The sequence below is a fragment of the Oncorhynchus kisutch genome, linkage group LG19, assembly GCF_002021735.2.
Source record: "Oncorhynchus kisutch isolate 150728-3 linkage group LG19, Okis_V2, whole genome shotgun sequence".
Lineage (NCBI taxonomy): Eukaryota > Metazoa > Chordata > Actinopteri > Salmoniformes > Salmonidae > Oncorhynchus > Oncorhynchus kisutch.
The window spans coordinates 40,670,341-40,684,700 of record NC_034192.2 but is presented as its reverse complement, the minus strand read 5'-3'; the positions used below and the strand labels follow the sequence as shown (position 1 = coordinate 40,684,700).

Below are 14,360 nucleotides of genomic sequence, written 5' to 3'. Positions count from 1 at the left end.
ATTTTCTTATATGCAAAACATTAATATTTCACCAATCATATACAAACAGTCATCATGCTACATATAGGGTGATATACAGTGCGAAAGTATTCGAATGTATTCGGCCCCCTTGAACTTTGCGACCTTTTGCCACATTTCAGGCTTCAAACATAAAGATATAAAACTGTATTTTTTGTGAAGAATCAACAACAAGTGGGACACAATCATGAAGTGGAACAACATTTATTGGATATTTCAAACTTTTTAAACAAATCAAAAACTGAAAAATTGGGCGTGCAAAATTATTCAGCCCCTTTACTTTCAGTGCAGCAAACTCTCTCCAGAAGTTCAGTGAGGATCTCTGAATGATCCAATGTTGACCTAAATGACTAATGATGATAAATACAATCCACCTGTGTGTAATCAAGTCTCCGTATAAATGCACCTGCACTGTGATAGTCTCAGAGGTCCGTTAAAAGCGCAGAGAGCATCATGAAGAACAAGGAACACACCAGGCAGGTCCGAGATACTGTTGTGAAGAAGTTTAAAGCCGGATTTGGATACAAAAAGATTTCCCAAGCTTTAAACATCCCAAGGAGCACTGTGCAAGCGATAATATTGAAATGGAAGGAGTATCAGACCACTGCAAATCTACCAAGACCTGGCCGTCCCTCTAAACTTTCAGCTCATACAAGGAGAAGACTGATCAGAGATGCAGCCAAGAGGCCCATGATCACTCTGGATGAACTGCAGAGATCTACAGCTGAGGTGGGAGACTCTGTCCATAGGACAACAATCAGTCGTATATTGCACAAATCTGGCCTTTATGGAAGAGTGGCAAGAAGAAAGCCATTTCTTAAAGATATCCATAAAAAGTGTTGTTTAAAGTTTGCCACAAGCCACCTGGGAGACACACCGAACATGTGGAAGAAGGTGCTCTGGTCAGATGAAACCAAAATTGAACTTTTTGGCAACAATGCAAAACGTTATGTTTGGCGTAAAAGCAACACAGCTCATCACCCTGAACACACCATCCCCACTGTCAAACATGGTGGTGGCAGCATCATGGTTTGGGCCTGCTTTTCTTCAGCAGGGACAGGGAAGATGGTTAAAATTGATGGGAAGATGGATGGAGCCAAATACAGGACCATTCTGGAAGAAAACCTGATGGAGTCTGCAAAAGACCTGAGACTGGGACGGAGATTTGTCTTCCAACAAGACAATGATCCAAAACATAAAGCAAAATCTACAATAAACATATCCAGGTGTTAGAATGGCCAAGTCAAATTCCAGACCTGAATCCAATCGAGAATCTGTGGAAAGAACTGAAAACTGCTGTTCACAAATGCTCTCCATCCAACCTCACTGAGCTCGAGCTGTTTTGCAAGGAGGAGTGGGAAAAAATGTCAGTCTCTCGATGTGCAAAACTGATAGAGACATACCCCAAGCGACTTACAGCTGTAATCGCAGCAAAAGGTGGCGCTACAAAGTATTAACTTAAGGGGGCTGAATAATTTTGCACGGCCAATTTTTCAGTTTTTGATTTGTTAAAAAAGTTTGAAATATCCAATAAATGTTGTTCCACTTCATGATTGTGTCCCACTTGTTGTTGATTCTTCACCAAAAATACAGTTTTATATCTTTATGTTTGAAGCCTGAAATGTGGCAAAAGGTCGCAAAGTTCAAGGGGGCCGAATACTTTCGCAAGGCACTGTAAAAGATAACAGTTATCATGCTACATGTAGGGTGACATAAAATATAACAGTTATCATTATACATGTAGGGTGATTTAAAAGGTAGTCATCATGCTACATGTAGGGTGACATAAAAGACAACCGTTATCATGCTACACGTAGAGTGATATAAAAGATCACCGTTATCATGCTACATGTAGGATGATATAAAAGATAACAGTTATCATGCTACATGTAGGGTGATTTAAAAGGTAGTCATCATGCTACATGTAGGGTGACATAAAAGACAACCGTTATCATGCTACATGTAGAGTGATATAAAAGATCACCATTATCACACTATATTTAGGGTGATATAACAGATAACAGTTATCATGCTACATGTAGGGTGATATAAAAGTTAACAGTTATCATGCTACATTTGGGGTGTTATAAAATACAGTCATCATGCTACATGTTGTCACGTTCTGACCATCGTTCGTATGTGTTTTCCTTGTTTTAGTGTTGGTCAGGACGTGAGCTGGGTGGGCATTCTATGTTGGATGTCTTGTTTGTCTATTTCTATGTCTGGCCTGATATGGTTCTCAATCAGAGGCAGGTGTTAGTCATTGTCTCTGATTGGGAACCATATTTAGGTAGCCTGGGTTTCACTGTGTGTTTGTGGGTGATTGTTCCTGTCTCTGTGTTTGCACCAGATAGGACTGTTTAGGTTTTCACATTTCATTATTTTGTAGTTTATTCATGTATAGTTTTCCTTCATTAAACAAACATGAATCATCACAACGCTGCATTTTGGTCCAACTCTACTTCACCTAAAGAGAACCCTTACACTTGTAGGGTGGTGTAAAATATAACAGTTATCATTCACATGTAGGGTGATATAAAAGATAACAGTTATAATGCTACATGTAGGGTGATATAAAATAGAACATTTGTAACGCTAAATGTGGGGTGGTGTCCTGACGTTGGCCTGGGGGGTAGGTTGATGACAGTCATAAATACCTCTTTCACCCTCTTTTTTTCCTCTCTCTATGTAACGTTCCTCATCTTCCTCTGATGAGGAGAAAGAGAGGACGGACCAATTTGCAGCGTTGTATGTGTCCATTTTAATAAGAAAAACTGAACACTACAAAAATAACAAAGTGAAACAAACGAAACGGTCCCGTGTGGTAACAAACACTAACATGGAAGATAATCACCCTCAACTCAAAAGTAAAACCAGGCTACCTAAATATGGTTCTCAATCAGGGACAACGATTGACAGCTGCCTCTGATTGAGAACCATACCAGGCCAAACACAGAAATAGCAAATCATAGAAAAACTAACATAGACAACCCACCCAACTCAAGCCCTGACCATACTAAAACAAAGACATAACAAAAGAACTAAGGTCAGAACGTGACACTCTACCCTACTGAGGTTACATTTGCAAGACCCTTGGGAAATTAACTATATTCTGGTAATCTGAACAATTGAACATATGCGGTGGTACTTAATGAATATGATGTCAGTTCGGTTGTCACCTGAGACATTCTCATCAATGATAAGATGACATAAACTCTACAGTGGAAAGTCTACACATCAGAGTTATCGGATTCACATGGAATTGTTGTTCTATTAAAATTTTTGAATATGAAATTATTTGTGATGGGATGAAATGTGATTTTTAGCCTCTAAAATGTGAGATTTGGGGTTTTCATAAGATAGGGCTGCTCAATCAGTGGCCCGCCCCTGTGAAGGGACATGGGCTATAAAAGCCCTTGACAACAACATTACTTCCTGTTCCAATGATGTGAGGACGACGGTCCTATGTCAGAATGGTTCAGATAATAACTACAGAACGAAGCCAACATCAACGTGAGCTTCGGTTGCGAATGGTATGAACTTTTAACTCTTATTCACTACAGAAGTGATACCTCAAAGCCGTTGAGTTAGCAACAGCAGATGCCAACGAGAGTTAGGAAGGAACAGACAGAGTATCCCGTCTACCACACAACAACGTTACGACAACGTATCCAATTGACAACCAGAGACATTCTTCAAAGGACTCGGTTGGGCAACACGGCCTTCCATCTACCACCAACCTACCGAAGCGCAGCTCAGAGTAAATATTTATAGCATTTTCCTTAACCAAATGGGCGGTAATTTAGAATGCATAAGATACTGTATTTACGATAGCACAGCTTCTCCCTGTGTCCCTCAGTCTTCCCGCTCCTTTACTCAAACCCAGCCCCTTTTCTTTTGTGTAACAAGCTGTCATATCTGTTCTGCCCGCTAGGGACGTTTTCCTTTATGACGTCATTTGTAATCAAGTTATGATTTAATTATGTGTATGTGTAATTCTGTGTGATTAGTTAGGTATTTAGAAAAATAAATAATTAAACCCAATTTTGTATTGCTGATTCAAATTGTTAGCCAGGGTTCGTGCAGATAACCAAGAATTTACAACTTTCAGATGAGACTGAAGTAAGATGACGATTGATATTGACTGCTATTGATGTAAAATATTACTAGGTCTTTAAGAGTTTATTCGGAAGATAACAGCTCTATAAATATTATTTCGTGGTGCCCGACTCTCTAGTTAATTACATTTACATGATTAGCTCAATCAGGTGATATTAATTACGGAGAAATTATTTTATCCGGCATAGCCAAAGACACGACAGTGGTATAAAAGATAACAGTTATCATGCCACATGTAGGGTAATATGAAAGATAACAGTTATCATGCTACATGTAGGATGATAAAAAAGATGACAGTTATCATGCTACACGTAGGGTAGGGCTACACGTAGGGTGATTTAAAAGATAACAGTTATCATGCTACATGTAGGGTGATATAAAATATAGTCATCATGCTACATGTAGGGGGAAATAAAAGATAACCGTTATTATGTTACATGCTTAGGAAGACCACCAAAATCTCTGAAATCTCCATCGCTAACTACAACATTTTCAGACAAGATAGAACGGCCAAAGGGGGCGGTCTTGCAATCTAATGCAGAGATAGCCTGCAGAGTTCTGTCCTACTATCCAGGTTCTGAACCCAAACAATTTGAAGTTCTACTTTTAAAAATCCAACTCTTTAAAAACAAGTCTCTCACAGTTGCCGCCTGCTATAGACCACACTCTGCCCCCACCTGTGCTCTGGACACCATATGTGAACTGATTGCCCCCCATCTATCTTCAGAGCTCATGCTGCTAGGCGACCTAAACAGGAACATGCTTAATTCTTGATGCACCCATCCCGTTAGCGGGATCATTTTCATCAACAGCCGCTGAATTGCAGAGCGCCAAATTCAAATTAAATTACTAATAATATTACATTGTCATGAAATCACAAGTGCTATATCACAAAACACAGCTTAGCTTGTTGTTAATCCACCTGGCGTGTCAGATTTCAATAAAGCTTTTCGGGGAAAGCATAACAAGCGTTTATGTAAGAACATCTCTCTCAGTAGACAAAATATTACAAACAGCTAGCAGCCAAGTAGATTGCTTTTCTGACTTTCGTGACCAATCAATTAAATCGCTTACCTTTGATGATCTTCGGATGTTTGCACTCACGAGACTCCCAGTTACACAATAAATGTTCCTTTTGTTCCATAAATATTATTTTTATATCCAAAATACCTCCATTTGTTTGGCGCATTATGTTCAGAAATCCACAGGCTCGAGCGGTCACGACATCGCAGATGAAAATTCGAAATAGTATCCGTAAAGTGCGTAGAAAGATGTCAAATGTTTTTTATAATCAATCCTCAGGTTGTTTTTACAATATATAATCGATAATATGTCAACTCTCTTGCCCAGTGCACTGAGGCTTGGAAACACTGTCACCACTGATGATTCCACTATAATTGAGAATTTCAATACGCATTTTTCTACGGCTGGCCATGCTTTCCACCTGGCTACCCCTACCCCGATCAACAGCCCTCCACCAGGTACAACCCCAAATCCGTAAACACGGGCACCCTCATAGATATGATCCTAACTAACTTGCTCTCCAAATACACCTCTGCTGTTTTCAACCAAGATTTCAGCGCTCACTGCCTCATTGCCTGCATCCGTATTGGGTCTGTGGTCAAACGACCACCCCTCATCACTGTCAAATGCTCCCTGAAACACTTCAACGAGCAGGCCTTTCTAACCGACCTGGCCTGGGTATCCTGGAGGGATGTTGACCTCATTCCGTCAGTAGAGCATGCCTGGTTATTCTTTAAAAGTGCCTTCCTCACCATCTTAAATAAGCAAGCCCCATTCAAAAAATGTAGAACCAGGAACAGATATAGCCCTTGGTTCTCTCCAGACCTAACTGCCCTTGACCAGCACAAAACATCCTGTGGCGTTCTGCATTATCATCGAATAGCCCCCGTGATATGCAACTTTTCAGAGAAGTTAGCAACAAATATACACAGGCAGTTAGGAAAGCTAAGGCCAGCCTTTTCAAGCAGAAATTTGCATCCTGTAGCACAAACTCAAAAAGGTTCTGAGACACTGTAAAGTCCATGGAGAATAAGAACACCTCCTCCCAGCTGCCCAGTGCACTGAGGCTTGGAAACACTGTCACCACTGATAAATCCACTATAATGGAGAATTTCAATAAGCATTTTTCTACGACTGACCATGCTTTCCACCTGCCTACCCCTACCCCGATCAACAGCCCTCCACCCCCCACAGTAACTCGCCCAAACCTCACCCACTTCTCCTTCTCCCAAATCCAGTCAGCTGATGTTCTGATAGAGCTGCAACATCTGGACCCCTACAAATCAGGCGGGCTAGACAGTCTGGACCCTCCCTTTCTAAAATGATCTGCCGAAACTGTTGCAACCCCTACTACTAGCCTGTTCAACCTCTCTTTTGTATCATCTGAGATTCCCATAGATTGGAAAGCAGCCGCAGTCATCCCCCTCTTCAAAGGGGGAGACACTCTAGACCCAAACTGCTACAGACCTATATCTCTTCTACCCTGCCTTTCTAAGGTCTTTGAAAAGCCAAGTCAACAAACAGATTACCGACCATTTCGAATCCCACTGCACCTTCTCCGCTATGCAATCTGGTTTCAGAGCTGGTCATGGGTGCACATCAGCCACCCTCAAGGTCCTAAACGATATCATAACCGCCATCGATAAGAGATATTACTGTGCTGCCGTATTCATCGACCTGGCTCTGGTTTTTGACTCTGTCAATCCCAACATTCTTTTTGGCAGACTCAACAGCCTTGGTTTCTCAAATGATTGCCTCACCTGGTTCACCAACTACTTCTCTGATAGAGTTCAGTGTGTCAAATCGGAGGGCCTGTTGTCCGGACCTCTGGCAGTCTCTGTGGGGGTGCCACAGGGTTCAATTCTTGGGCCGACTCTCTTCTCTGAATACATCAATGATGTCGCTCTTGCTGCTGGTGATTCTTTGATCCACCTCTACGCAGATGACACCATTCTCTATACCTCTGGTCCTTCTTTGGACACTGTGTTAACTAACCTCCAGACGAGCTTCAATGCCATACAACTCTCCTTCCATGGCCTCCAACTGCTCTTAAATGCAAGTAAAACTAAATGCATGCTCTTCAACCGATCGCTGCCTGCACCTGCCTGCCCTTCCAGCAACACTACTCTGGACCGTTCTGACTTAGAATATGTGGACAACTACAAATACCTAGGTGTCTGGTTAGACTGTAAACTCTCCTTCCAGACTCCCATTAAACATCTCCAATCCAAATTTAAATCTAGAATCGGCTTCCTATTTCGCAACAAAGCATCCTTCACTCATGCTGCCAAACATACCCTCGAAAAACTGACCATCCTACCAATCCTTGACTTCAATGACTCCAACACTCTACTCAACAAATTGGATGCAGTCTATAACAGTGCCATCTGTTTTGTCACCAAAGCCCCATATACTACCCACCACTGCGACCAATATGCTCTCGTTGGCTGGCCCTCGCTTCATACTCGATGCCAAACCCACTGGCTCCAGGTCATCTACAAGTCTCTGCTAGGTAAAGCACCACCTTATCTCAGCTCACTGGTCACAATAGCAGCACCCACCCGTAGCACCCGTAGCATGCGCTCCAGCAGGTATATCTCACTGGTCACCCCCAAAGACAACTGGTCACCCCCAAAGACAATTCTTTGGCTGCCTCCCCTTCCAGTTCTCTGCTGCCAAGGACTGGAACGAACTGCAAAATCACTAAATCTGGAGACTCCAACCTCCCTCACTAGATTTCAGCACCAACTGTCAGAGCAGCTCACAGATCACTGCACCTGTATATAGCCCATCTGTAAATAGCCCATCCAATCTACCTCATCCCGAAACTGTATTTATTTATCTTGATCCTTCGCACCCCAGTATCTCTACTTGCACATCCATCTTCTGCACATCTATCACTCCAGTTTTCAATTGCTATATTGTAGTTACTGCACCACCATGGCCTATTTATTACCTTTCCGCTCTTATCCTACCTCACTTGCACATGCTGTATATAGATTTTTATACTGTATTATTGATTGTATGTTTGTTTATTCCATGTGTAGCTCTGTGTTGTTTTATGTGTCGAACTGCTTTGCTTTATCTTGGCCAGGTCGCAGTTGCAAATGAGAACTTGTTCTCAACTAGCCTATGGTATAGGGGACGCTTGCGTCCCACTTGGAAAAAAAACAGGGAAAATGCAGCACGGCAAATTCAAATAATGATATAAAATCAAACATTCATTAAATCACACATGTCAGATACTCAATTAAAGCTACACTCGTTGTGAATCCAGCCAACATGTCAGATTTTAAAAAGCTTTTCGGTGAAAGCATAAGAAGCTATTATCTGATGATAGCACAATGTCAATAAAGAGAGTAGCATATTTCATCCCTGTAGGTGCTACACAAAACGCTGAAATAAAATATAAAACATGCATTACCTTTGACGAGCTTCTTTTATGTCCCATAATCATGTCCCATACTCCAATATGTCCCATAATCATCACAATTGGTCCTTTTGTTTGATTACTTCCGTCCATATATACCCAAAATATCCATTTATAAAGCGTGTTTGATCCAGAAAAAAAACAGCTTACAAAAACGCAACGTCACTACAAAACATTTCAAAAGTTGCCTAAACTTTGCTAAAATATTTCAAACTACGTTTGTAATACAACTTTAGGTATTTTTAAACGTTAATAATCGATCAAATTGTAGACGGGGCAATCTGCATTCAATACAGCAAGTAAACAAACCATGCTGCTTTTTACGTCTTGCGCAACTCTCAATAGTGTAACGCTGTTCCAGGATGTGCTTCTTCTTCGTTGCACAAATGAATAACCTCAACCAAATTCCAAAGACTGGTGACATCCAATGGAAGTGGTAGGAACTGAAAAATGGTTCCTATCAATATCCCTTGGCAAAGACAACTGAAGGTACAGTCAGAGGCAAAAAAAATTAAATAATTCTTAACAGTTAGTCCTTGGGGTTTTGCCTGCTACATAAGTTATGTTATACTCACAGACATGATTCAAACAGTTTTAGAAACTTCAGAGTGTTTTCTATCCACATCTACTAATAATATGCATATCTTATATTCCATGAGTAGCAGGAAGTTGAAATTGGGCATGCTATTTATCCAAAAGTGAAATGCTGCCCCCTATACCTTAAGAGGTTATAAAGGTGAAATAAAAATACATTAAAAAAATTGTGGGAAACTATAGTTGCGTTTACACAGGAGACCAAATTATTGGCAAAGATATGATTTGATTGGTCAAAAGATCTGTGCAAACACACCTAATGTCTAAACACCAAAAAACAGATGGAATCTGATCTTTTGAGTTCCGATTTATATTACATTCGTATGTGGTTCTCAATCTTGATAGAATATTGGCTGTGTTTACACAGTCAGCCCGATCTTTTCCAACAAATTTCTATTTTAACCTATCAGATCAGCTCTTTTGACAATAATTGGGCAAAATATCATAACTGAACTGCCTGTTGATCTTCCATTACCATGACAACCACCAAAAGGTGCATGCTAAATCTGCATTCTACTTCAAAGGCTACATCAGCGTGAATGTGCAAATCTGATATGGGTCACATAAAACTAAGTGTGGACAGTCAGAAAAAAATATTGTATATAAAAAAAATATAGAATTGGGTTCATAGGATGACTGTGTAAACATTGCCAAAGGTCACACACACACTACTTGGCACCTTCTTGTAACAATTAATCTATGAATATAATGTAAACATAATTATTGCCAGAGACCGTTGTCTTGTAGACAGCTTTATAATCTCTCACGTGCCTCCAGTACTTCCCATAAAACAATAACAGCAGCATAATGGGTTTGCTTCTTGATATCCTTGTATCAATCATAAGACATCTGATATGTGTTTAATGTAGATAAACAAGGAAGTGAATAGGAGTGTATAACCAGTAACCCATATCAATGATAAATGTCATGTTGAGCTCTTTGAAACTTCAACACGTTGTTTGTTGTGGGAGTATCATAAAGGTAAGAGGTCAGAATATGATCAATTCATGACGGGTGGACTTTCCCTGTAAGCTATGTTTATACTCCAATACAGAATGAATGTAAAATTTAATTTCAGAAGTTTACAACATTTATGTATTTCATACAATAATAAAAAAGGATGAATAATTGTTTTCACACAGTAAGGCCTATCATTGTGATCATTTAGATGATTTATTTAACCAATCAATCAGAAGTACTTGGTGGGGTCGGACTTGTCACACATCTGGACGAGGACGTGAGAAGTGATCCCTGGGTAGACACTCTGCATGGGGAGCAGGGTCCCAATCCCCTGGCCCTTCTTCACCACCCCAGAGTAACTGTCAGGCTTCACGTAGAACAGCTTAAAGCACAGACCTGCAAGACAGAAAATCACAGTGTGAGTCAATCAATCAATCATTCAACCTGTCAATCAATGAATTTGCCATATATTCTTCCATTTCATTCTGCCATGACACGTTAGTTGCCAGTGTGTACTCTACCTCAGTGAAACAGTAGTCATTACATTGGGATGCATTATTAAAATAGGCATAGCATTTACAGTATTATTGATCTCCTTCCAGGGTATTAAAACAAATAATTCAGGATAGACTATTGATCTCCTTCCAGGCTATTAAAATAAATTATTCAGGGTAGACACTGACCCTCCCCACTGAGGTTGATCCCATCGTTGATGGCTGCCTTCTTCGGGTTTGTGTACACTGTCACTTTGCCGCTGAGTTTCACGTCAAATGTAGCGTACACTGTGGCCCCGTCGTTACACACAATGCCCTCATGCACATGGTCTGTTCTGGACATAGAGATTGGAAGGAGTTAATGCAGAAGGATTCACAAAGCATTCACAGTCTCTCAATCAGACCACTATGGTATGTTTTCACTTGTTGTTTTGTGAGTATTGTAATGTGTACAGTCAGAGTAGGGATCTCAGATCAAATTGATATTATTAATATTGTACTAATTGGTTCTTATAAATAATTATTATGTGGTTACCATCTTACCAACTAAATTATGACGTAAATTGCAGACAGTCAAATAAAGCTAAACCAGGGGTGGCAGGGTAGCCTAGTGGTTAGAGTGCAAGTTCAAATCCCTGAGCTGTTGTTCTGCCCCTGAACATGCAGTTAACCCACCGTTCCTAGGCTGTCATTGAAAATAAGAATTTGTTCTTAACTGACTTGCCTAGTTAAATAAAGGTAAAAAACTGATACATTAAGTCACCTTGATTTTTCACCTGTGTGTTTTAATCAGTTTCTTTATGAAAATATTTGGCGAAATCCATGACAGTAGCTACAGCAAGAGGCTATAGCAGCACACAAGTAGACTACAGCAAGGGGCTATAGCAGAACACAGGTAGACTACAAATGCATGCTGGGCCAGGCATGCCCTGAGCTCCTGAAGTGAGCATTACTTAATAAGGATTGCACACTTTTTTCAATTTCCGCCTAAAATGACATACCCAAATCTAACTGCCTGTAACTCAGGACCTGAAGCAAGCTATTTGAAAGAAAACACTTTGAAGTTTGTGGAAATATGAAATTAATGTAGGCGAATAACACATTAGATCTGGTAAAAGGTAATACAAACAAAACATGCGTTTCCACATTTTCCCCCCATCATCTATGAAATGTAAGAGAAAGGTCATACATTCAGATAGGAGTGTAGGTGTAATTTCGATTTTGGCCACCAGATGGAAATTGGAGCGAGTGCTCTGTTCCGAACTAACCCTGTTAGCATCAAACAGGTAAGGTCAGAGTTTAGGTTAATGTCACAATTTGTTTACCCTGCTGTCTACCATTTTTTTCTACCAATTGAGAACACCAAATATTTTTTTCTGGATTTCACAAATTTTACAAAGAATTTCCAAATCCTGGGTTTTCCATTCTGTGGCAATTATTTGAAACAAGGGTGTGTAATGTGGGAAAGTTCTCACTATGAGGTACTTAAAGCACAGACCTTGTGCAGTCAGAAAAATAGACTGAAGCTGAGCAAGACCTTCTTGTAGAGTTTCTCCTTGAGTGAAGCATCCCCTCAGGCTTCAACGCGAAGACAGCTATTTGATCAATCCATTGCGATAGCTATCACGTTGTCCTATAGGTTAAATATATCAAATCAAGTAGCTGGTCAGCTCTGCTGTTGGTGTTCAATATTATTTGGGCATTTTTTAAAATCTCAATATCAAATAATTCCTAGGTAATAATTAAGTACTTTACTGTGATTGTTTTCAGTTAAAATGGTAAAAAAATAAAAAATAATAATAAATAAATAAATGCAATTTCCCAGGCAAACATTTTGCTAGTACTGTCTGGGAGTAATTTGAGAGAGGGGCTTATTTGGAGGAGCTTGATGGGCGGAATGTGTAGCCTGAAAACAAGCTGTTAATGGCCGAGGGGGAAAACTCTTTATTATTGGTCTATTAACTTATCAAAAAATGTATTTAAAAATGTCCTTTATTTAGCCCTCTCTTGTCATCAGTCTTTAGGTGTTTTTTTCTCTCACGTTCAGTATGCGTCCCACGTTTGTTATTTTGTATCTGTTCCTTATTAAAACTCACCTTCTGCACCTGCTTTCTGACTCCCGGCGTATACATTAAAAGATATATACACTACCATTCAAATATAATATACACTACTGACTCCCACTCCTCTTTCTATTCCCGTCAGTGCTCTGCCTAGAAGGCCAGCATCCTGGAGTCGCCTTTTCACTGTTGACGTTGAGACGGGTGTTTTGCGGGTACTATTTAATGAAGCTGCCAGTTGAGGACTTGTGAGGCGTCTGTTTCTCAAACTTTCTCCTCTTTCTATTCTGGTTAGAGACAGTTTGCCCTGTTCTGTGAAGGGAGTAGTACACAGCGTCATACGAGATCTTCCGTTTCTTGACAATTTCTCGCATGGAATAGCCTTCATTTCTCAGAACAGGAATAGAGTAACGAGATCAAGAAGAAAGGTCTTTATTTGTGGCAATTTTGAACCTATAATCGAACCCACAAATGCTGATTCTCCAGATACTCAACTAGTCTAAAGAAGGCCAGTTTTATTGCTTATTTTAATCAGAACAACAGTTTCAGCTGTGCTAACATAATTGCAAAATGGTTTTCTACTGATCAATTATCCTTTGAAAATGATAAACTTGGATGAGCTAACACAACGTGCCATTGGAACCGTTTCCAGCTACCAAAAAAAATGTTTTCTAAGTGACCCCAAACTTTTGAACGGTAGTGTATATAAAACACAGGAAATCACCTTTTTGACAGCACTGCCCCTTTAATATGAATGCCTTTTAGTTAGTTTAGTGGAAAATAATATCAGCATAAAAGGGTTTCCTCCTCAGTCAACTTATCTGTTGTCCATCTAATCTCTAGCTGTGTTGCCAAAGTGTGAGATAGCCAAGTTTGGTCAACTGTGTAGTGGAAATTCTAGTAACAGGAGGAGGACAGGGGACAACTGGGGACAAGGACAGTATGGAGCAAGCAGGTATGGCAAGTTAAAGATGAGGACCCAGAGCAAGAGCATGAGTGTGGTGATGTAGTGTCCACAATTAAAGAATCATTGTGGAATCTGAAAAGACCGGTATAACGAAAGTATGAAAGCGTACTTATTACGTGCACATGCTAACAGAAAGGAACGAGGTGGGCAGCTAGCTAAGTGTGTCATTGTACCAAAGTATTTATAAACTAAAAGTCAATCTCTTAAAATGTCATTTTTGTTCTATTATCTACAGTTGAAGTCGGAAGTTTACATACAATTAGGTTGGACTCATTAAAACTTGTTTTTCAACCACTCCACAAATTTCTTGTTATCAAACTATAGTTTTGTACATGACACAAGTAATTCTTCCAACAATTGTTTACAGACAGATTATTTCACTTATAATTCACTGTATCACAATTCCAGTGGGTAAGAAGTTTACATACACTAAAATTCCAGAAAATGATGTCATGGCTTTAGAAGCTTCTGATAAGCTAATTGACATAATTTGGAGGTGTACCTGTGGATGTATTTTAAGGCCTGCCATCAAACTCAGTGCCTCTTTGCTTGACATCATGGGAAAATCAAAAGAAATCAGCCAAGACCTCAGGCCAGGAAAGCATTGTAGACCTCCACAAGTCTGATTTATCCTTGGTAGCAATTTCCAAATGCCTGAAGGTACCACCTTCATCTGTACAAACATTTTTTAATAT

At 40.0% G+C, this 14,360-nt stretch overlaps 2 protein-coding genes across 2 annotated transcripts in view; one reads left to right on the top strand and one right to left on the bottom strand.

Annotated features, from left to right (window-relative positions):
• The window catches only part of LOC109864828 (E3 ubiquitin-protein ligase RNF130-like), a 120,801-nt gene that overhangs the window by 13,995 nt on the left and 92,446 nt on the right, over nucleotides 1-14,360 (top strand). The gene's annotated exons all lie outside the window — the stretch shown is intronic.
• Nucleotides 10,374-11,024, bottom strand: LOC109910164 (leukocyte cell-derived chemotaxin-2-like). The gene is made up of 2 exons (XM_020509303.2): nucleotides 10,828-11,024; nucleotides 10,374-10,540 (listed from the first exon to the last, which is right to left on the bottom strand). Exons 1-2 carry the CDS (start codon nucleotides 10,979-10,981, stop codon nucleotides 10,374-10,376), a joined length of 321 nt encoding a protein of 106 aa, XP_020364892.1. The 5' UTR covers nucleotides 10,982-11,024.

What these genes read in the sequence shown, in the direction of transcription:
- LOC109910164 (XM_020509303.2), bottom strand. Translation starts at nt 10,981, where the DNA reads ATGTCCAGAACAGACCATGTGCATGAGGGCATTGTGTGTAACGACGGG. An exon ending in GATCAACCTCAGTGGGGAGG is followed by an intron (nt 10,541 to 10,827) that starts GTCAGTGTCTAC and finishes TCTGTCTTGCAG; the next exon opens with GTCTGTGCTTTAAGCTGTTC.